Below are 24,693 nucleotides of genomic sequence, written 5' to 3' on the forward strand. Positions count from 1 at the left end.
ATTTTCTATTTCACAATTTAACTACAATAATAATCTTTAAAATGAACAAAACCGTCTTAATTTATTAGTCTTCTATTTCAATACATTTGTAGAATTTTATATTTTATATTTTATTCGATAGCGTTAAATTATCTAGAAAAGCTACAAGATGAATTTTTTGAATCTATCAAATGTAACTCGCGATCATTCTATGCTTCATTATTATTAGAAGAAAAGAACTTTCTTGTCATTAATAATTATAGTAGTGACGCTATTTCCGCGCAGATTTGTGGCACGTGCACATTTTTTTCAATTGTCACGTGCGCGAGTGTCGCGCAATGCACTTACATTGTAACCAAACCGGAAAATCAATTTGGTTCGTACTCGTAACTTCTATGAATTCATGCTACATCATTTGCGAAAACCACAGTCTCTCTTCTCGAATAGAGAGAACAGAACGAATCGATGCACGTTGCATACATATTGTAAATACATACTTTGCGAAAATCGTGAGCGAATTTATATACGCATGAGTCGCCACGCGTTAATCCATATACATAATTCAGAAACTCGAACAATTTAATGGATTTCAATAGCAATCAATGCAATAGCAGTCCTCAGTGACTGCCGTAAAAAACGTTACATTATAGAATGTGATTACCATTACTAATTTTTCTCCTCTTGTGTTCTTTACCGATTATGTGCAATTTTTGTATTTGACCGCGGAAACGTTTATGTTACTATAATCTAAGAATTTCTTCTCGCATTTTTTAACCAAAGTTGCATTTTCACGAGCATAGTTCCGTTGCGCTTTCCAACGTGCACAGACTAGAACCGTTATGATGCAGCCTTGGAAGCAATGCAAATGGAAGATAGCGGAGATGTCTCAGCCGAGATCTGCGTACGGATCTAATACACTCGTTTCTTACGTAACATTCCCCGTAATATGCAGACATCACGGACGATGCTGTCATTACGACGAATGACGGTGGAAGGAAAGAGCGAGAGATCGACAACATGTAAGTACTCATAACACGCTCAGATCTTTCGACATTTTATGGACAATACGTTCCGAAGAGAAAGTTCAACGGATGACTTTGTTTGCGAAATTAATTCCGGCAAATTGATTCGATTAAACAGTCTTTCTCTTTTCTTTCATCACAAATTAAATTTTTAGATTCGATAAAGTATATATATTAACAGTTATTATCCGTCTGATTTAGAAACGAAGTGAGAGATACATTGTGAAATGATTATAGCAACAAGCTTAATTTATTACTGATTATTATTCAATTTGTAACACACAAGATTGAATTGGTTTTCTAAGAGGAAATGTATATAACTTATATATTTAGCACGATTTCGATATAATTTACGGCCATCTCGTTTTGCGGTTCGCCTTTCTCGACAACGCAGTAAACGTTATGCAGGTCAGAATTGTCTTTCTCTTAATAATATCGCCTTTCGAGTTGCAACGATGTAGTCACGTTTGTTGCTACAGCAACAAATGGCAACTGCACTCGTTAAACAGGTTCACTATTTCTCGAACCTGTCAGCATGTCAATGATGCATTTCATTTAGAGGAGATAAGTATAGAACACCTGTGTTTTAATCATAATTACTCGTATATTTCGTATCTCAAGATATTTAATAACTAATTTTCTAATCTTATATTAATTTTGAAAAAGTATAAATAAATATATATTAATTATTTAGATATTCAATTTCAAAAAAAAAATAATATTTAAAATAATAATATTTAAATAATAATATTTAAAATACATTTCTGCATATTAAATGATATTTCAAAATTTCTTATATATAATAATAAAATAGTTATTCTCTCTAAATCTAAACCCAATTAGTCTATTAATTCAAATAGTTTATTAATTTAAAAATTTTCTGAAGATATAATCCACTAGATATTATCGCTGTAATAATGCTTGTAATACATCGAGTAGATACGCGTTTAAGACTGTTGAAGCGGATATCGAAAGTGAGTCAAGTATTCCCGACATATTTTGTATATATATTTTTGTTTAATGCTCGGTGTACGCATCTATTTACGACCGAGGATAAATTAGCAGCATGCATGTACCGAGTCGACCGGAAAGGGATATGTGAACGAGAGAAACGTCAGTTTTTCTAACTGCATCGGTATTATATATGCGCGCTATACGATCGCTCGCTGCATGCGTTTCATCGTGGGCGATTATCGAACGGCGAGTATCTTCGTAAGCGATCGCATGAATGAAGCGCGCCAGTGCTCGTGCATCATGATACATCGGTTTGCAGATTACGCAACGTCGGCAATCGCGAGATTTTAATGCTTGGAAAGAGAGAAACGGAAAGAGACATTGTGATTTAGACATCGACCTGTCTCTCAAAAGAATCATTAATGGAAAAATACAAGAATACATTAACGAGAGAGAATTGAGATCATGCATTGAATATAGACTAATAGTATGACAACATTATGAACTAAAATGTAATATTATAAAATATTCGAATTTTCTTTCAATAATCGATTGTAAAAAGATATATATAATTACAATAGAATTCTTAATTTGAGCAACATAAATTATTATTATTTTATTATTTTATTATTTTTGCAATTTTTACAATTTTCTCAAACACGCGATAATTGTTTGCGCGTGAGAGAAATATATTTTTCTCCTGAAGCGATAACGTAAAGAAATACTTTTTGGCAATAGATTTTAAACGAGAACACGAGTATATGAGAAGTTATATCGATACGTGCCGTCGCGCGTCCTAGATACATTCGTTTCGCTGCAAACTACGATAAATGCAATACAGAGTGTCACTGCGAAACCTTCTTTTCGATTGCAAATATTATAAATGCACGCAAATAGTATAAATTAATTTAAAAATTGATTTTATTTATTTGCTTACTAAGCAATTCAAAATTACAGATTTTTGCCAAATTAAATTTTAAAATAATGTAAAATAGATCTAATTTTCTAATCTTGAAATAATCTTCGCTTTAACATTCTTCTGACTTAATTGAAACATGAAATATAAGCAATTAGAAGATTGCAATAAATGATGACTTTGTATAGAATTTTTTCTATAGAAAATCAATGTAAAAGACTTTGAAAGTATTCATAGTCAAAAGTATCACATTTTGGAATCACCGTATATGTGGTGAAGATATTGCAACTGCAGGCATTGTTTTATCGTCGTTTTTGTAGTGTTGAGACCGTGAGTTTTCACGTTATCAAAAACCTGCGCCAATACACATAAATCAGAAGAGGCACGACCTTGCGAAGAAACATTTTATGAATTATGGCTCTGCCATAAATTTTTTTAGTAGTTAAAGATGTATTGTTACAGAGTTCTGAACAGATTCATCATTAGAATGATAAAAGAGTGAGCATAGCGAGAGAGAACTGCGATAGAGAATCTCAAAGATACTTTTAGCTTCGAAATGCAGAAAATAATGAAATTGTACAAAAACTTAGTAATTATTTATAAAAAGAAGTATTGGATTGTTACGAGATAGATTACAGAAATTTGCTAATCTTAATCATAAATTTTTAAACAATAAACAATAAACAATAACAAGAAAGGGCTAGCCAGATTTTTATGTATTTCAATTCTTAGAACATATGTTTCGATCTTATTATTAAGTCATCCTCAGTGTAAAGAAATTAAGTTCCTCTCGAGATAAGCAAGCGACGGGGTGTGAACTTAATTTCTTTATATTGAGGATGATCTAATAATAAGATCGAAACGTATGTTCTAAGAATTTGAAATACATAAAAATCTGGCTCGTAGCCTCTTCTTGTTATTTATTATTATTGTTTATTATTATTGAGCCATTGTAAGATTATTTTTATAAATTATTAATTTTAATATACATGTATATTTAATATATATTTTTCAGGTAAAATTATGATAAATAAAGATATTTGTATAACTATCACTTACATTTAAATAACTAATATTGGCGTCATGTATTACAAATGTGTAATAATGATAGTTCATTTATGTATATTTATATTATTTTTTACATTCTATATGTATAAAAATATTTCGAACGCATATAGTTAATTTTTTGATTGAACATATAAAAATGATTAATAATTAAATATATAAATTAATAAAAGTAATATATATATATATATATACACCTTAAAACATTAAGAGATCATTACATTCGTCTTAAAATATATTCATTAAAATTGTGGAAAAAATTAAAGTATAAAAATCCGCATAATACGCAAAACGGTATATACAAAAATAATGGAATATGTCATCGCGGAAGTCATGGAATCGTAACACCATAATTACCAACAACCGCGAATAAATTTGGTATGATAGCATCTATCAATTCAAAGTAATTACGAACGTAATGCTCTAACGTGTTTGTTCCTTCCTCGTGAAGAGTTCGAGTTGACTGATTTGCAGGGTTTCGTCGCATTGAATGAAACCTTGATGTCATGCGATAAGAAAAATTGGAACACATATTTCAACGCAGCTGTTCATAAAAACAATTCTTTAAACAGAGTGGCCGAGTGTTCCTACAGGAAACAAGATCTATAGCCCTGTAGGCTGATGCATTTTTCTTCTCCATTGCCGTCTTCAGTAGAATTGTTTTTAATGTCACGTCTGTATTAATGATATTTCTCATAATCAGTGATGGAAGATCGACTGTATTAATTGCGAACGGGGTAGTTAGTGTGTGTCAGAGCGTTGTGTGTAACTGACCGAGGTATGTATTTTCCAAGACTTTGTAACGTCGAGTTGCAATCTAATCTTCGGACCGATAATAATTTGGCGAACAACATATCATTAAGAGTTGCATACATCCGGACGGACATATGTCCTTGAATATCTCCCGACAGGATAAATACGATAGAACGATTCTATTCGATGACAAAAATGAAACGACAGTGTAACGACTCCGTAAATATAATATTGAGAGAGAGAGAGAGAGAGAGACATATATATTTAAATCTCGTTCCACGAGATGACGCAGCTACATCATATCGGCGTATTATTTCGTTATTGACATCTCATTATTTCTTTTTTTAGATGGATCTAGCCATTTTACAATTTTTAACTATTTTTAACCATATTTTCTGTAATTAATTATGGATACAATAGTGATTCATCAATTCACTAAAAGAGAATTATTATTCTCCATGTCCATGAGCCAATCCTTTCATTTAATGCTAACTATAAATAACATTTCCGTTTTATTACGGTGAGTGATAAATATATTATCTCTAGGATTATTAATTCTAACATCAAGGTTGGCATTCTGTTGCAATCGATTTATCAACTTTTTACGTCGACCGACGCCCCTGGATATTTTTTTTACCATGATTCTGATAAACGAGAAGTCGTAAAGTCTCAAGTTAATTATTCTCGGTAATCCACGTAAAAAAAATATATAAATTTTTTCCAGTATAGACCAGTCGTGTTGCTGTGTAACATGCTGAAGGATAGCGTTGACGCAACGCGAAGAGCCTCCAGAAACTTACCGACTTTTAATAAGTACGGTTCACGCTACGTGTAGCGTTATGCAACTGTCGGCGCATCCTGTCGGATGTACGCTATTTCGCAATCATAAGCAGAGCATTGGTTACAGCTATCCGAAATGGAGGAGGTATAAGGGGAGAGGAAATTCGGGCTGATGTTTCGCGGATCACGTCTATCAAGTTACGTTTCGTAATACTGCAAGAGCTTGACTGCTCTTCTGCTTCTCAATTTTCGCATACACTCCAATGATGAATCATTGACGATATAGTCACAAACTAGTATTCACTGACGATGCACCGTGAAAACGGCTACAAACTTAATTGCTCATCGTCTTTGAAAAAAATAATAGGAAAGAAGCGGCCGCTCTTAAAAAATTTGATTTTTAAATTTTCCAAACTATCTGATAATCCACATAACATTGATAACATGATAATCACGAGGAGTATAACTATAATTGAGTTGATTATTGTAGAAAGAGACAACCAGAGAAAACGTAAAGTTAACTTCTTTTATCGCGAATCAGATGAATTAATTTCCTTTTCCTGGGAAACTGTATATATCGCGTGGCAGAATTAAAAATAACTGAAAAATTTTCAAACTACTACTTCTGTAGTGATTCTAAGAAACAAAACTTCTTCTAAAGGACTTTTCACGACTTCGATTATCTTATGCTAATTTTATGACAGAACGACACGTCTTTTCCCGGCCACAGACGGTCAATGACATCGCGCAAAAACAACTCTCAGTTCTTATCAAGAGAAGAAAAAATGTTTTATTCTCGTTCGGTCGTTTACACTTGGAACAGCCGGGCGACGAAAATCTAACGCGATTGCGTGACATCTCTATATATATTCATAAAACGATCGTACGGGCGATGACAGTCTGAGCTACGTAATTCAGTGCAAAATCGCGGATAAAATATATCATTGTCAGTGATCGTGCGCACTGATAAGACAGCACGAATGGCAGAGGCAGCTTCCTTTGTTAACCGTGCCGCGCATGCCATCTTTCATGCGGCACATAATTACAGCGTGCTCAACCTCTGCAACTAAGCTTCGTTGTTGATTCAACGCGCAATTATAAACCTCTTTGTAGCAAATAGATTTCGCATCCTACTCACATAAATCAGAATAGATAGAGACAGAACGAGGTATTTGTTTCATCTGGGAATACCGTAGTAACATTCGCTAATCCGCTAACTATATTGCAAACTGAAAGTAATCCGATGTATTGCAATCGTATTATTTAATAGAATGATCTAATACTTTCATATCTATTTAAAAGAATGACGCATATTATAAATTAAAAAAATAAAATAGATAGAGCGAAAATATGCAACATTTAATATGAGTTTATATTTTATTTTAACAAAAATCTAAATAAAGATTTTTCGTAACTCATATACATATTTTCAATGACAATAAGATATTTTAATAATTAAACAAGTCTCAAATTAAATATGTATTAAAATTCCCGCTTAATATTAATTGGAGAATAAAATTTTATTATATAAGCAGAATTAAATCTTCAACGTTGAATAATTCAAGTTAAAACTTTCTTTAAATTTTCACACAAGAATTATTCATTCAGAATTTGAAGAATAGATTTTTGGTTTCATTTTCTTCAGTTTTTAAATATACATTGTAATATAATATATGCATGTATGATTTTTAATTTATAACAATGGTTCCAAAGGAAAATGCATTAATTTTGCCTAACTTTATTCCTTCTTCGAAAGGAACTGATAATAAATAACTAATCGATATCTCTCTAGATGCAGTATATTAAACATTAGTTAGCTCCAATAGCAGAAGATTTGTATTATCGATAAATACAAGTTGATATACTGTGCACATAAATATGTAATTCGATCGATTAACATTTGGCGCGTTATCTCTAATTATCATATAAAAATGTAGAGAATCAAGTTTATTAAGCCCGACTACTCTCTAACGTTTCTCAACGAGTGGCCTTGCTCGTGCAATATATTATTCTGTTACGAGGTATTGCGATGTCGACTTGATATTGGCAAGCAATAAAAACGAGAATTAACATCACGACCGATGGCTTTCGTATTCGTATATTCGGCACTCACCTGGAGAGGGGATCGACGAACAAAGCGACGATGATCACTGCGACGATAACACACGTGAGGTAGATCGCGGAGATTTCATAGATCTCCGATTCCGGTGGTCGCTCCAGGTTCTCGTGGCCTCCGTTGCCAAGGACGCAGAAATCTGCACCGCACGACTTGATTTTTTCCCAGCTACTGGTCGTACTATTGCCATCATCACCAGAATGTCCGCCATCGCTCAATACTGTAATATAATGTAATATAATAAAATTTGAAAGTGACCTCTGAATGGTTCCGAACGTTTATACTTTCTCTATTAAACTTCTTCGAATTTAACACAAAGACGAAAAACACAGCGCGAGAAAGAAAAAAAACCTTCATAAATTAATAAAGATTTAATCCTTCTTTATTAATGCTAAATGATTTAATTTCTTTTTGATAGAATGTTTACTCTAATAAGTATTTAATATCTTTTAATATCTTTACTAATATCTTTTATAAGGAAAATCAATCTTATTTTACTACACTTTTGTGATTAAAGAGTATGATATTCATGAAAATGCAATTAAAGGAAAAAATAAATTTAAATTATACGAATGACTTGAAAATAATTATTGTTCTTTATATTTCGCATCCGTGAAGATATTTTTATATTGTTAATCTTCTAAAAGAAAAAACAATTATTGTTAAATATATTGTAATAATATTTATAATTAAAAAAATATTCATTTAAATGTGTAAACAAATATAACAACTGTGACTTTTGTTTATTAAAAATACACAATAAAAGATCTAAAGTTTATTAATAAAAGATCTAAAACAGAGTTACACAGTATTTTTGTGATTAGCAATAAATTAGCAACTGCATGACATTCGCCATATTGCAGTGTGTCTTTGACCATTCTGCAAAGTTCAAGATCTGAATTTCTCATCGTGATGCAAGTATACGGGAAAGCTGTTTTATAGTCGTCACATATATTACGTTCGAGAAATAAAATCGGTAGGAGGATATCGACGTGAAGGATCTCCCTGGTAACTGCGTGTACTCTTGGATAACGCAAGGAACGCGTAACAATTTATTACCAAGTCGATTATGCTGGTGTGAAGCGAGTGCTCGAAGAGTCGCACGATAAATGTGTGTGTATGTGTGTGTGTGTGTGCGAGCGATAAATCGAGAGGTTGACCTGTTACGCCGTACCGGAAACTGACATACACGATCTCGTGGCGAGAAGAGAGCTAGACACGCGCGTAAAGCGAAGCTGAACATTTCGTAAATCAATATTTCATGGACGAGTTTCACCGCCGAAGAATCTTCCCTAATCGATTTTGCGGATTCGCGGTTTAGCGCATTCTGCACGCTACGCCTTTCCTTTTCACGATCGAAAAATTGATTATGCGCATCGATTCGTCCCAATGGAGGTGACGACGTACATCGAGGTCACGGTTGTACCCATGGTAGGATCCATTCTGTACCTTTATTCATGGCGCGTGAAGTCAGAGGAGACCTTTGTCGAATGTAAATCACAACTGGTTACCTCTGACAGGGATGCAATAGACATCGCAACCTAGCGTGTCCTGATTGCTTTATTATCGCCATTAAGACAGCCGAGATTGCGAAGTCGTTCTACGCGAAAATTCTGCACGCACTTCACGCAAACGCAAAAAATTCCCCCATAAATAAAATGTATCATTTTTAGAATTGTCACAAATTCTAAAATTCCATAACTTTTCCCTGATTTTCAGATAAAATTTCATAATTTTCCTTGACTTTCGATATATAACATTTTAAAATTGTTTGTAATTTCGTCTTGACTTGGAAACCATTAATTGAAAGATCAATTTAACGTAGCAATATAAATTATTATTAATATTGTTAGCACTGTTTGCATTTTTAATTGTTACGTTGATAATATTCCAAAAACTGCGTAGGTGTGATGTACGTATATTAAACTGCTTTAAAGTTAAGAATTTTAATTTTCCAGAACGTTTTGCAAAATTCTCTGATTTTTATCCAACTTCTCTGACCTGATTTTTTAATTTCCTTGACAATTTCCTAATTTCAGTTTTGTGACAAATCTAACTGTGTTCTTATCACATTTGTGATTTTATATCGCCACAAAAGTTATTTCAATCTCAACGATCCTGTTGAAGAAAAAATTTTGCTAATAAGTAAGGATCACAGAACTGATCGACGAAGCGCAGAAGAGAAATGCTCGCAAATAACCGGAGAAAGAAATTCTCAGGCAGCTGTGCAAACACGGCCCACGCACACGAGTGTCGCTAATGAGGAAGTGTACGATATGCGTTCGAATGCGTTCGTTTACGAGGAGCCTTCTCGAAAGATCTCGTTGATATTCGATGTGTCGAGTCGAATCAGATACATCGACTAGAAATCACGCTACGCGCCCCGAATTGCAACGACGCTAAAACACATCAACCTGCAACCGGTCATACACGAGTTATTTTCTCGCATGTGATATAATGTATAACAAAGTATACACGTCTACAGGGCTGGGCATGTATTTGAAATACTTTTTCGAAAAACAATATTTGTGAGACAATTGTATTTTGTATTTTGTACTCGCAGAGCACATGAAAATATTTTGTATTTTGTATTTCACTATTAATAACAAAAGATTGAAAGTATTTCAAAGATTAAGATTGGCAATCAATCTTATTATTTGAATTATGAAATATAAAAAACTTTCAATCTTTCAATCTTAAATACAAAATTCGTAATTTTCATGTGCTCTGATGAAAAAAATACAAAATACACTTAACTATATTGTAAATACTATGTTTTAAATAAAAATATTTTAAATACATGTCCAGCCCTGTATGTCTACGTGACGATAAAACCTTTCCGAGTGTATCGAGAAATCGTTCAACGCAAATTGCAGCACGTGTTACGTTGCAGCGAAAAATTAACGGCCGTGCACTTCTCGTCGGTTAAATCATCGACCGGAACTACTGACACGTACGACTTTCATCTTCTATCGCTGCGGCGTGTCAGGAATTATGTTATTCGTAACTTCACACGGACGTTTTTCCGGGATAAGAATTAATCGATAACTTTAAGTAAAACCTATCAGCATACCTATAGAAATTTACATTAACCGATTCGTGTGCGTCAACCAGAAGAACTTTCACCGGAATAGTGCTAATAATATTACGTCGTGTTTTGCGATTCTCCCCACTATCGTCACCAATTGTCGGAAATGTCTGTTTTTTAACATTATTATCATGCAAACACACACGAAGATATGTGCACGGAAATCATTCAATCTAATTATGCGATTGCAAGGTGTATAATTTTATATACAAAGTGTACAATTTCTCATTAATGTACTGTAGTACATTAATCTCTTAAAATATCATAAATAATTTCTGTCTCAACATTTTTCAATTTTTGTAAGTAAAATTGTTTAATATTTTTCGTAGACTAGAAATGATTGCGCGGTAGAAAATGCTTATTTGTAATCAGACACGTTTTAGCGGAAGATTAAAGATGCAAAATATAAGCATGTCAAAATTTATAAATGCAAATGTATCTTTGATCAATTTCACATTCAAACTTTTTTTTAAAAAATTTAATTAATATTTCTGTAATATTAAATAACTTAAAAGACAAACTTTTAAAATAAGGTTAAAAAACAAGATAAAATAAAAGAATATTTTACTGTTCATTTAAATTCACAACTTTACTTGCACTGTATTTTCAATATCATGATCTAATTATTAAGATATTAAAAGATAATATTAAAATGAGTGATGGCCTTCCTCCAAATTTTCTGTGATAAAAAATTGATTCCAAAGGTGGCAAAAAATTGGGTCACTGATATTTAGATTGCAGGGATATGCAATTGATTATAATTTATAACTGTACAGATTATTAAGAATTTAATTAGTTTGGTATTACAAAATTAAAATTATTAAGACTTTAATTCGAAAAAATAAACCGGATTTTTTAGGATAATTGATCATGTTATATAAGTGCCTTCGATGCGTGATATATTTAATCGACTTCTTCCATAATCGATGTCATAATGTATATAAAATTCGTTATCTTCAAGTATGTAAACATTCCATAAAGATCTCGTCGATTTCGAAGAATTATTCAGTATATGCAATCTGTAACCTTCGTGCCACTACCGGCCATTGCGCCATGCGCATAATGCGCACATGTCGACCTCGACAAGGACTCAAAATAATCTTGACCTTTGTTGTTTATTTGCGAATGTTGCCTGGCGCCAATGGTATCGGCTTTTCTCTGTCCATTAAATAATTGATGATGATTTAAGATGAACTTGTCTGCATAGCCGTTATACTTACATAAAGTAATATTTTAAAGTGGAATACTCTTTCAATTGATATTTCATTATTATTAAAATGTATAAATATATTTAATAAATATTAATTATATATTAGGTGTTGGAATTAATTCGTAGCGTTTTACAAGTGATGGAAAGTACTTTCATTAATGTATTTTTTAATGCTCATGTGAAATAAATAACATTCTTTCATTAAAAAACGCTACGAATTAATTCCAACACCTAATATATATATGCAATTATATATATATATATATATATATATATATATATATATAATTGCAGATTATATAATTTCATATAAAATTAATTTAATGTTCATATCAATTTATAATCAAATTCTGTTTAACAGAAGGTTTAAATGTGCACTTTATCATTAGTTATTCTTATTTTCCCCTAACTATATTAGTTAACGATGTTAACTTAAATTTTATTTTTTGTTTATTTAAATTTTATTTTAGTTGGAATCTAATTTTAATATATATTCTGTTCCGTAGCTCTTTCTATGCTTCAATTTAATAATTAGAACGTTTAAAGTATTACCGGACTTTTTTTTTTTTATAAAATGGCATCAAGTCGAAATCAATCGTAGGAGTGGCACTTAACGAGCGAAGAAATCGAAGAAACGTTTCTTCACACGTAAGACTGACATACAATGATACTTTGCATGTATGCGTGTATGTGTATGCAAACATATGCGGTATCGGGGAAGGCGTACGAGATAGTACGGAAACCGACTACCACGAGTTTATACCGGATAAATCTTGTTTCTTCTTAGCGAGCGTGTTATTCTCTCTCTGTTGCTCTTACGGCTTCTCTCGTTCGATAAGTCCCTCACTGATTACATTGTCCCTCACGTATACGGCGGAAGCTATGTATAAAGCCACGCGAGAATATACGCAGGGGAAAAACTGAACGTTGAGTCAGACTGTCTGACTGCAACGTCCATTTCTACTACGCGCGCACCGCGCACACCTGCTGTAAAATATGACTTGCAAAATCTGACTTAAATAAAAACATTTTATTTTAATTATAAGTAAATATTCTATATTTTGAAAATTATTTAATTCAACTGAAAATCAGATTTGAGAACTTTTGTAGCTTATTAAAATTTATATAATTAGATAGAATAACGTGGGAAAAATGATTTGCTTGTATTGTTGATTTAAGAACTGTTATAGCAGTGATTTTCAATCTGCGATGCGCGTGAATCTTTTGCAGTCTGCTTTAGTCCATCAAAAATATAAAATTATATTTTTGATTTTATGCAAACAAAATAAACATTATATCATCCGCAAGATTTCTGAAAATGACCTTCTGAAATCGATCCTTGAAAAAGACTGAATATCACTGGTCTACAGAGAGAAATGTAGTTAATATATACAACGTAGTTTAAGCTGATAAGCTAACATAACTGTACACATACTCTAATGAATATTTGCGCAGCGTTAACGGATATATTGTGAATTGCTGGTAATCGAGTGTGAAAAACAGATAGCGATAGCATTGAATACTGTGTATTATTGAGATGCATAGAATGTTTTTATTGCGCTTGTGAATGACAAAAAAAATTGCTTTTGTGAAAGTACGCACGATGGTTTATCATAACTGCGTAAAAATCGTTAATCACTGTTAACTTTAACAATAAAGATTGGAAATTTTTATTCTCAGAAATCAATTCTTCGTGGAGCATTAATGTAATTAGCCCTGATTATAACTATTAATCATACGTATATAAATACATGATGACGCTAGAAAAGGCTTAATAAGTTCGATTATAAAATCAATACAGTTTGAATCAATTTTATCAGTGTCCTTATCTTTATGCTATTAGTCAGAAGCCTTTCTCATTATCACTCTTTAATTAAGTATTCCAATTTTATAAATATTATAATAATTTTTTAAATATACATACGAATTATAATTCTTGAATATAAACGTAGTCTTGTAAATTCAAATACAGGATTTCAAAATGTTAAAATATTATCTCCAAACTATGATAACTTGAAGCTGTCGACTTACCAAGCGAAGAGATAAGGTTGCCCCAGAGCTCGGCCGTCTGCCACGCTAAGAAAAAGAAGCCGAAGAACCGTACAACGATGGCGTCGACTGGCTGGTCAGTGATCTTGGCATAGACACCGCCGACTTGTGTCAGATACGTGGCCTTAGCAGCCCACATGGGCGCGGCGCCAAGACCCAGGAGAACGCCAGCGGGTACCAGAGTGTAGAATTTGGGATAGAACTGCGAACCGATGTACGGTGCGTAACACAGCATAGATAGGCAGAGGGTCCACTTGACGGTGAGTCTCTTGATGAGGAAAGTGGGCACGAAGATGCACGAGAGCACCAGGGCGGCATAGATGGCCGAGAGCGAGACGGTACCGAGACCATCGCTGGCATTGATTGACGATTGTAAATTTGCTGTGCCCTGGAACGCAGTGAACTGCACCATAAAAGCGATGGAGACGGTGCCGATGTTCTTTAAAATACGCCATTTTTCACTGCGCGACAGTTTGAATTTCCGCGATTGCGTATCGTCATCCGCTGCCGGAAGTTGCGGTGGCTTCTGCGGCTCCGGCGGTATGCCATCGGTGCCGTCGTCCTTGTAACCCTCGTTCCTGTAACCGACCCCGCTCACGGTCACCGTGTAAACTGTGTCATCACCTCCGCCGCCGCCGCCACCATCACCACCGCCACCGCCGCCATCCATACTTCTGCCGCCGTCATTTTGCGACGCCACCATTTTACGTGTCGGCTACCTAGACATATAATTATAATTATAAATGTTTTTTATGTTTTGGATTTTAAAGGATTTTAAACAATATTAATCAGAATTTATTTCTCCTCTCTCAAAAGCAAAAATTAACTAAGCAATGGTACTCTATAGCATTCATTAGAAAACACATTGATATTTAACGTGAATAAAAATGTTCTTTGTATAAATGACATTCTGATGGAATGCAATCAGTTAAAAAATAAATTGTAATCTTTTGTCGGCGAATATTGACGGTAGATTAATTTATGATATTTGCATAATAATTGACGCTAATAATCACGATGCTTACATCATGAGATATTATTAATAAAGCGATAGACACATATTTTTAATATACATTAAAAATATGTGTCTATCGCTTTTCATTAAATAAAAAATTGTTTTTATATGTAATATATAAACATATAATATATAAAAATAAAAAATTATATATAATATTTAAAAATCATTCAAGAGTGCTCCTAAAATTATAAATTACAAAATACTATTTCAAAATATTATTACAATTACTATTTTATTGAGTATCTTAAGCCGATGCTTAAGATACTCAATAAAACGTGGGTACTTGTTCTTGCGTGAATACTTGTGATTAACGCGCGTCCGAGATAAATGAGAGTTTCGTCATCGTTCTTAACGCGAATAAGACGCATACAGTTACACAAAATTATTCATGTACATAGAGATACACATACACATCAATATAATTTTATGCACTACACACACATTGTTTCCTACACAACGATATGATCGCGTACATTGCTTCCTGTGCCGTTTTTTTATCAGATTGCCGCCTTGGTTCTGCGCATCGCGTGTGTCTATTTTTGATTTATGCAGCCGTAATCTATACTTAAATACCATTACCAGACCAATTTCTAGTTATAATATATTTTACTTACCAACTAATAATGTTCTATTTTACAATATTTTATTGCAATTAAATAATAGCCAATTAAAATTAGTAATATAGGTCAATTTAATAAAAAAGGCAATGCTTTTTTTTAGAAAGAACAAGATTAAAAACCTATTTGCCACCATTATTTTAGCACCATCATTGTAGATTTCTCAATTAAGTACATGTATAAAAAGGATCTCGTAATAGCTATTAAATATTGAATAAAAGAATTTCAATTAAATAATTGGTAATATAATTAAAAATAATTTTACTTTCTTAAAAATTTAATAATCACACATATATAATATAATAATATAATCAATCATTTAGTAATAATTACTAAATATTTAAAAAAATAAAATTTATTTTTGGTTATTCTAATGGAATATTTGATTGGAATTATTCATCATTTGATAACTATTATCAAATTCTTTTTTTCAGTAATAATATGAAGAAAAAATAAAGATGTGAAGACAGTCTCTTGTCAAATTGATCAACCTGCTAACTTAATTATCACGGTTTTTGCATTAATGAATACTTTTAGCATTATATGGCATGCCTAGAATATGTAGTTTGTAATATTAAGACAATATTGTAATATGTTATTAGAACTAATTTTCGCATATTTATGACTTTCTCGAAGCCACTTCTGTACAAACAAGAATCCATAAACGTGATAAACACCGTGACAAACAGCAACCTTTCGAGAGAGAATGCAAGGCTGCATAATCTTTAAACGAGTCTGTGACGAGGCGCCTCTCGTTATGTATAATATCCATGCGTATGATACAAAAATATTAATCAAGTGCCAGGTGTATGTGCTAATTACGAGTGACGAACAATCTTTCGCCACGATTAGGAAAAAGCATATAATGACGCGTTCATTGTGCTGTTCTTAAGGAAGAAGGGTCTGCAGAATTAGCTGTTAAGAGATAATATCTTTTATACTTGCATCTCTTGTTTTGTAATTCATTTAATATAAATGTCAGATCAATTTTTATTCTTTAAGAAAATAAATCAGCCTAAAATAGCCGTAAATAGAAGCAATAATATTAAATCACTATGAAAAGATCGATTTTACAAGTACATTTAGAGCGAATATATAAGGAACAGATATGCATACAATTTTGTGATGCACGCGTGATCTGCAAAATAAATTAACATTTCTGCTAAGAATAAAATCTTATAAGAATCTATAATTATTAAATTACATCACTCAAATAAAAAGATAACAAACAGAAAGAATATATTATATATAAGCACATACTGCTTTTGCAGTTTAATAATTATTATAATTTATATAATTATTATAATTAATTTTTAGAGGTGGGATTTATTTTTTAAATCTTTTATAGCTTTTCCTTAACTAAAATTTGTAATAATTCATTATTTTTCATTGTATTTTTGTCTAAAAATATAATATTGTTTCAACATCACTATAGTGGTTTTCTTGTCTTGTTACGTTCAATATATTATAATTATATGCAAGAATTATTATAATTATAATTAAGTTATAATCATTTAATTTTTAAATTGACATAAAAGATGATATAGTTTCGTATAAAAAAATACAATTCATATTCCAATTTTACAACTTGTATCTTTTTATTTTAAGAGTATATACTTCTCGCGTGTGTTCAAATTCAAATATCAAATAATAAATATTATAACGAAATACAAAATATTATTAACCTATGTCAGAAGAAATGTATCAAGACGAATGTAGAAATACAGTCGGTTTAACTTCACGTGTACGTGCTCGACGGTTCTTTATTGAGTATGATTCTCTGAACAATCGCCATATCTCCCGTGCGATAAAAAGCGATTGCTACTCGCGTCCGTGATAATTTTACCATCGACTTTTTCACGAATAAAAAGCATATTGAGCCTGTCTAAGGCCACGTCGATGTTAATCAATTTGCTAAGAAGAAAGAATTATACGTTGTACAAATAATTGAAATGTCCACAAGGTTATTACAATCGTATGATAAAAACAGATATTTCACAATTATTGTTGTTATGTTTCTTAGAAGGTAAATGATCAAAGTGTTTTTGCAAAACGATTATAACTTATTCCTCGTGCTGTATCGACATCAAGATATTTTCATTCGTGTGCCAGATAACTTTATTAAAATTGCGTCGTGCACGCGGGTGGATTTATTAAACCGCAAACGTGGCAAATCGCGTGCCTATTCTGTTGCGTCACTAGCAGTGAAAATTATGCGGCGCAGAGATAGACACGCTTCGTTACAACCGCACGTCCAAATAATCAACGTGACGTTTTTCTACTCTTATTGCGAAGCATCGGTCGACGCACGCATATTTTTGTACAATGACAAAGTAAAGACTATATACAAAAGACTAGATAACTAATGACTATTATAAAAGAAATAATTGTCAAAGTAAGTAAAAATAGACTAAATGAGAAACAATGCTCTGAATTATATCTTCTTCGAGAAGCATTTAATGCAATTGTTAAAAATTGTTATTTTACGAATAAAAAAATAAAATAAAACATTTTATAAAATGTAAATGTATATATTTAATAATTAAAAAATATATTAATATTTCAAAAAAAATCGTATCTTAAATTAACTTTATATCAACCTTAAGAGATATATGAAATAAAAAATTTTTATTTCCCTATGCGCTTTATTCGATTTCTCTTAATTCTGCAAATTGGCTTTAGCTGTAACATATTATAAATCTACACAAATTATTCTATATATAGAAATTCATTGGAAGAGATTTTTTTCTAAGAATATACTAATGTGGCTCCGTCAGTACGTCCTGTTTTTTTCTTTGCATCATTTTTTAGAAACGTAAAATTTTCGGTCTTTGGCCTCGCTGTATGTAAGATCAGAAGATGTAAAGAAGGGTCAACGATTTATCGGGTCTTAATCTAATCTCCTTAGCAAATCTGGATCATGAAAATGAATTGACTGACCCAGCACCAGAAACCGGTGGAATTAAGGCGATTTGTCGTTGGTGAAAGCCGGTTTGGATCGGCTAGATCCGTAATATACGTTCGATGTCGACGACTGAAGGCATTTCGCTTGGAGGAATGCCTATATCGCATAAATCACGCCAAGCAAGTGGACCGTTGTCATGAGGCTCCGCTTAATATTAGAAAGAAGCACTAATATATGCGAAGATTCTTGCGAATAAGCGACGACGAATGAATATCGCCAATAATATATTTCTGCCAAAAGCGAGTACATAAACAGTGAGTTTTATACCAACACTGTAAAACCTTTGAGCAGCTAGAGAAAGATACGTACTACTTCACGGAGAGATGGGCGATTGCAGCGATTATTCAATTTCAAGATAATGTCGCGCGCTCGTAGGATGATGATGTGATGAAACGTCTAATTACCTTGACATGAAAACAGAAGACACAGACAGTGTCTAGATTTTTTTGCACAGTGCGAACTATACAGTTACTGTCCGTCAATGACGAAAACCGTGATTGCCACAGACACGAGTTCACGAGACAAGATGTCTCATGTTTAGTAACTCAGTCGACCAAAGTTTGTCCCGTTTTCTCTAACGTCTTCCATCACTTTTTGTTGAATTTACATCATAAAGCCGTAAGTTGATAGATACTCTCTAGATCGATACTCTCGCTAATCTCCTCGAAAACTTCTCAATTATATATATTATATGATTGTCGTCCGTGGAAATATCTATATATCTATGGATAATTAAAGAGGCAACACTGGCAGAAAAAAGCTACTGTTTTATGTGAGTTCCCATGAGATGGATTTTTAATTATTTTCATCTTGTTATTAAGCGTATCATTTACAAATCAAGATTTATCATAATTACCTAGTAGAATATCTCCGACAATACAAGTCATGTGTTGTGCAAGCAGACATTGATCGAGAATGCATGTACAAGTAAACATGTAAATATTCATTGCAAGGACAGGTAATATCACCTTCGATCATCACTTCTTACCTCGAGAGTATCATAAAAAGATCTTAAAGTTCTCATATGATGTAAATAGCAAAATGAGATACGATAAATCTTACACTAAATCTAATTGTTTTAACTCTACAATGAAACAAAATATTCTAAATTTTAGTAAATCATTTATTTAGTAAATAGTATCAACTAAATATTTACTAAATATAAAGATATATTTACAATATTTAATACAAGATTAATTTGATTTAACAATCACTTTTTTGTATATTAAGTAAATATTTATTTATTGTAAGTAAATATTTAGTTGTCATTAATTCAAATAAATATTTATTAAAATTTGGTACATTTTTTTCACAGTGTAGTATGTAATAACATCAAATAATAAAAGGTTTTTTACATTTTAAAAATCTAATGAAGAAGACACTCTATATTCTTTCTGTTGCTTCTAATGAAGGAAAATTCTATGAAAAACATATAGCTCAAATAAAATATTAGACAAATAAATATTAACAATAAATGTGAAATGCAAACATGTTTCAAGGCTAGTAAATGTTGTAATAATGAATGTTCGATACGAACAAGAGAAATAACCTGTCGATACCAAGATTGATCCTAAGTGTGATTATAAAACAACATCATTCCCTCATTAATAATGTTTTATATGTATCTATATGTTATTCACTTATGTTAAATAGTCCGCTAGCGGTTCTTTAGACTCGGAGATGTCATCGTGCGATGTCACCTAGCGAAACGGCGCACTTCTTCTCTGAGACGATTGGGAACACAAATGGATGGAATTTTTTTTCTCGCGCGGTGAAATCGAACGCGCAGGCGGGAGGGCATCGTCACGAGGAACGGGATGGGAAAAAATTACATTCGCTTTGCACTTTCGAATCGCGTGAACAGACGTGTCGATTGAGTTTAGTTAAAGCCGAGCGCGAGAGTTACATATGTGGGCGTCCTTGCGAATAACCTCAGAGTCGTTTTGCACCAGCTTTTGCTATCACCGACAGTTCTGATAAAGCTTAAAACTTTATTAAGAGAAAATCGATGAAATTGAACACAAAAGAACTAAAACACCATATTCGGATAAGATGGATTTTTATGTCTAATATTTTTTGAATTATACAATTTCCAATCCAAACAAACTGTGCGCCGATTATATTTATTGATCTTAAAGTATAGTCTTAGATTGAAATTGAAATAATAATATCACACATTAAATTGACAAGCAATTTAATATTATCGATATTAATTAGCATTTTTAAAACCCTGTAAATAATTTAGTGCGAAAAATATTAGTTTGGCCAGGAATCGAACCCGGACCTTAAATTTTAAATTTTAAATTCAGTCGATTCAAATTGATCTATGCACGTGTAGCTCTTCATCTCTTTCTCTGGCCGATATTTTTGTTGAATTAATGATTTTGCGCAAGTTGTATAACAGTACAACTAACTAAACGAAAGGTTGAATTTACATATGAGCTAAAAAAACAGCTTAAATATACTGATGAATAATTTTTCAAAATATATTTACAAATTCCCCTCTTTTCCTGTATTTTTTATTTAAATGATTTAAATTCGTTCTATCGTAGTAGAGACAAATCGCTCTTTTACTTTAAAAATGATACAACTAAAACTTGTCATTTAATTTTCCATATCACATAAACAAAAATCATGAAAATCATGCAAAAATAAAATTTCTTTTTTGCATTTTCTTTAATATTCATTTAATTTATCTAGCCGATAATAGGATGTATAATAGTGCCATTTTCTTCTCTATCTAGACAGCTAGAATGTAACTTAATCTTAAATGTAACCATCGTCAATGTTCCATTTTCTCGTTTACATAACTCCCCTCAGTCATCAGTGAAGTGATTATTTCGTGAAGTGATGTAGCAAAAGTGAATACAAGTACACCTGTGTATCTTTGATTAGTGTACATACACGTTTCTTAACGAAACACACACGCAATCGTATATGTTACACGAGTCTTTTCATGGAAAAAAAATACAAATGCCAGATAAAGCGTGTACTCGCGATGAAAAAATAATCGATTTTTGTTATTTTTCACCGAAGATCGAAGGAGGAGGAAAAGAATCGTATACTCTCATCACACGGAAAATAAAGGATGATCGGTACTACAATAATCAATAACATGTTCTCCAATTACCATCGACAATTACCATTATTTGCGGAATTGAATGTCATATCAATCCCGTGTACCTGGCACAAAGCAGCACCGTAAATTATCGCGTTCGCATCTTTTCAATTTTAATAATTTACATGTATTCTTCTTTAAACGTAATTCTGATAATTGAAGCGAAATGCTTGTTGGTGTATAATAATCATACGCAATCGTTCGTATAACCTTTATTACTACCTTATTACCTCATCCAAACTAATCACTGAAATAATCAATCGCAAGCGAAAATACCACTTTAAAAACAATTTCAATATAAAATAAGATAATTTCAGAAAAGTCTTTGATATAATATCAAAATATACAATATTATAAATAAATAACTATTTTTCCACTTATAATCAACTTATATACGTTGATTATTAAATTTGCGAAAAGAATTTTTTTTTCAACAGGTATAATTCTTACGTTCACCTTCTTATTAACGGTGTTCAGATGGCACGTACGAGGGTGCTTGTAGATTCGCATGTCGTCGATGTAATCAACGTGAATGCGTGACCGACCGTGCCATGCCGTGACACGTGTCACGACGTGCATCACAATTAAACGGCGCTTACAAGTAATCGACCACTCCTTCATAGCCCCACGTCTTTATTTCAAACGACTTTTCTAGTATCCATTGTTGGTTTTTCCATTCGCGTATTCTGTACGAAAATCGTACAGGGAGAAGAATATTAAGTAGATGCGAGAAAATATAACTAAAGTACTATAAACTGCAAATGGAAGGAGAGGGAATAATGTGATAATAATGTGTTACACGTAATGAATGAAACGTTACGAGCGATATAAAAATCTTAAAGATAAGATAAATAAAAGCAGATAAGTAAAAAATTCCACTACCATAAACGAGACGCCGTTAACAGCCGTCGACTATTTAGAAGTATCGAAGATTACTCATTAAGCCGACCTCGATTATGCAACGGTAGAACGCAGCGCACGATCGCTGCATTCTATACTGTTCGTCCGGTTTTGCCAAATTATCATGGACGTACGTCACCGAAAATGCGATGACAATGATGTATTAATAATCATGATCAATATTCGTTTGGATGACAAAATCATGGAGCAAAGATGTTATTACGTATTGCACATATCTGATTAATTTTTATGATATTTCATTAATATACCATATTATCCATTATCTTGTTATTTTTGTACATTACTTTTTATAATCCTCCTCTATTTACAATAAAATAAAAAAAATGAAAACTAGAATGTTTTACTACTTTTAAATAAACAAAACAAAATATTTTGCTGTTATGTCACAAATAAACTCTTCCATACAATCAGCAAAGCTACATAATGCACACACCGCTGACTCAGCGTGGTTATCAGTGGCTTATTAATGGCCAAGGAATGGAAATATGCGTTACTTATAACGCCGTTACTTATAATACTTTTTATCATTACTTTGTTAAAATAACGATTTAATGTAATGACATTGCAAATTTTTTTATGGCAGTAACGGTAACATCAAAGTTGGAAAAGTTTATTTATAATAAATCAGAAAAGTTACTCATTGCTTGTAACGAATAAAGAACGTGTCGATGTGTTATAAGTAACGAATTACTTTTTTCAATAAATAACACATAGTAAAGTTCTTTCCCAATCTTAGCGTTTAGTTATCGTTACAGTCATAAAAAAATTGCAATGTCATTATTAAATTGTTATTATATAGTATAACAGTAAAGAAAACAATGTTACTTCCATTCCCTGTTAACAATTACATGTGACATATGAAAATCATAAACTTGGTATTGAGTATGGCAGTTGATTATCCAGCAGCACACAAGGTACTCGAAGGTAGTAAGTCAGAATGATATAAACATTTCTTTCGATATAACGTATACTATGCACTACTATTTAGTATAAAAAAGATATAATAATACAAAAGAGAAATCAATGTGTATTAAAAATTTTATATGTAAATTTAACAAATATGTTAAAAAATAATTTTTGACATTAACGATATAATTAGTTCATTTTCAGAAATTTTTCTCGATAATTGATTCTCTGGTAAATGAAGTATAATCTTAAGAATATTAGTACTTTAATAGTTTAATTTTATTGACATTCGATAAGATTGATAGTTCTCGAGATATATCTCAATCAAAAAGTCACGATCATGGAATCTGCCGATTAAACTCTCCAAACGAAGGCAATGACCGCGCGTTAGTTATTCTATCATCTAGAACGAAGAACTTTCGACTTTATGCTCTATAAATTTGGCGTTATATTGAAAGATGATTGATTCGACGATTTAATTTAATTCACACGGAAATTTAATTCATATGGGAAAAAACTGTTTAATTAGATTAATTAGAATTCTGGTTAAAAATGGACGAATCCGAATTTTCTGGTTAAATTTACAAGAATTCTATTTGAGATAATCGATATTCTGATTGATATAATTTTCTGATTCGTCTATTTTCAACCAGATATTTTTCTCAGTGCAGATATATGTGTGTGCTAATAGTTGCAATGGGTGCTTTCCATTTAGTGACAAATATACAAGTCGACACAAGTATCGTTCTATCTTTGTTATTCATGGAATGTAAAGTAATATTATCTATATAATGTCATTTGATTCGAGAGAGGAATTCTAGCAATGGAAATTTTTATACAAATAATTATTTGATTAATTGTCTATTTGATACATCATACACTTTGAAATTATAATTGTAGAATTATTGATATTTTAAATATAAATTATCATGAAAACCGCCCATACATGGATTTAGGACCAACCGAACTGTAATCCGTGGTCAAGATAAAGTCAAGGTATCATCAAAGCGGCTTGACTGGCATTTAAATCTCTTTCCGTTTCCTCCGCCTTTCTCCCTTCCTCTTACTATCAGACACCAAGGCTGCGTTTGGAGAGCTCGGTATCAGCACTATTATATCATTCTATACTTGTTGTGTTACATCCAATGAACGATAAAAGTAGAATGACATAATAGCGCTGATAGCCAACTCCCCGAACGTAGCCCAAGGCTCACTC

The 24,693-nt window shown here is 32.1% G+C and overlaps 1 protein-coding gene across 2 annotated transcripts in view; it reads right to left on the reverse strand.

Moving 5' to 3' along the window:
* Nucleotides 1–24,693, reverse strand: part of LOC105149366 (UNC93-like protein) — a 50,582-nt gene that overhangs the window by 14,881 nt on the left and 11,008 nt on the right. For both annotated transcript variants that reach the window (XM_087413733.1, XM_011061725.2), the window contains exons 2-3: nt 13,915–14,651; nt 7,583–7,805 (exon numbers count right to left, since the gene is read on the reverse strand). In XM_087413733.1, coding sequence (XP_087269859.1) covers nt 7,583–7,805; nt 13,915–14,635 — 944 coding nt within the window. In that variant the 5' untranslated portion in view covers nt 14,636–14,651. The remainder of the gene's footprint in view (nt 1–7,582; nt 7,806–13,914; nt 14,652–24,693) is intronic.

The sequence above is a fragment of the Acromyrmex echinatior genome, chromosome 15 (genome assembly GCF_024713525.1).
Source record: "Acromyrmex echinatior isolate Ae372 chromosome 15, ASM2471352v2, whole genome shotgun sequence".
NCBI lineage: Eukaryota > Metazoa > Arthropoda > Insecta > Hymenoptera > Formicidae > Acromyrmex > Acromyrmex echinatior.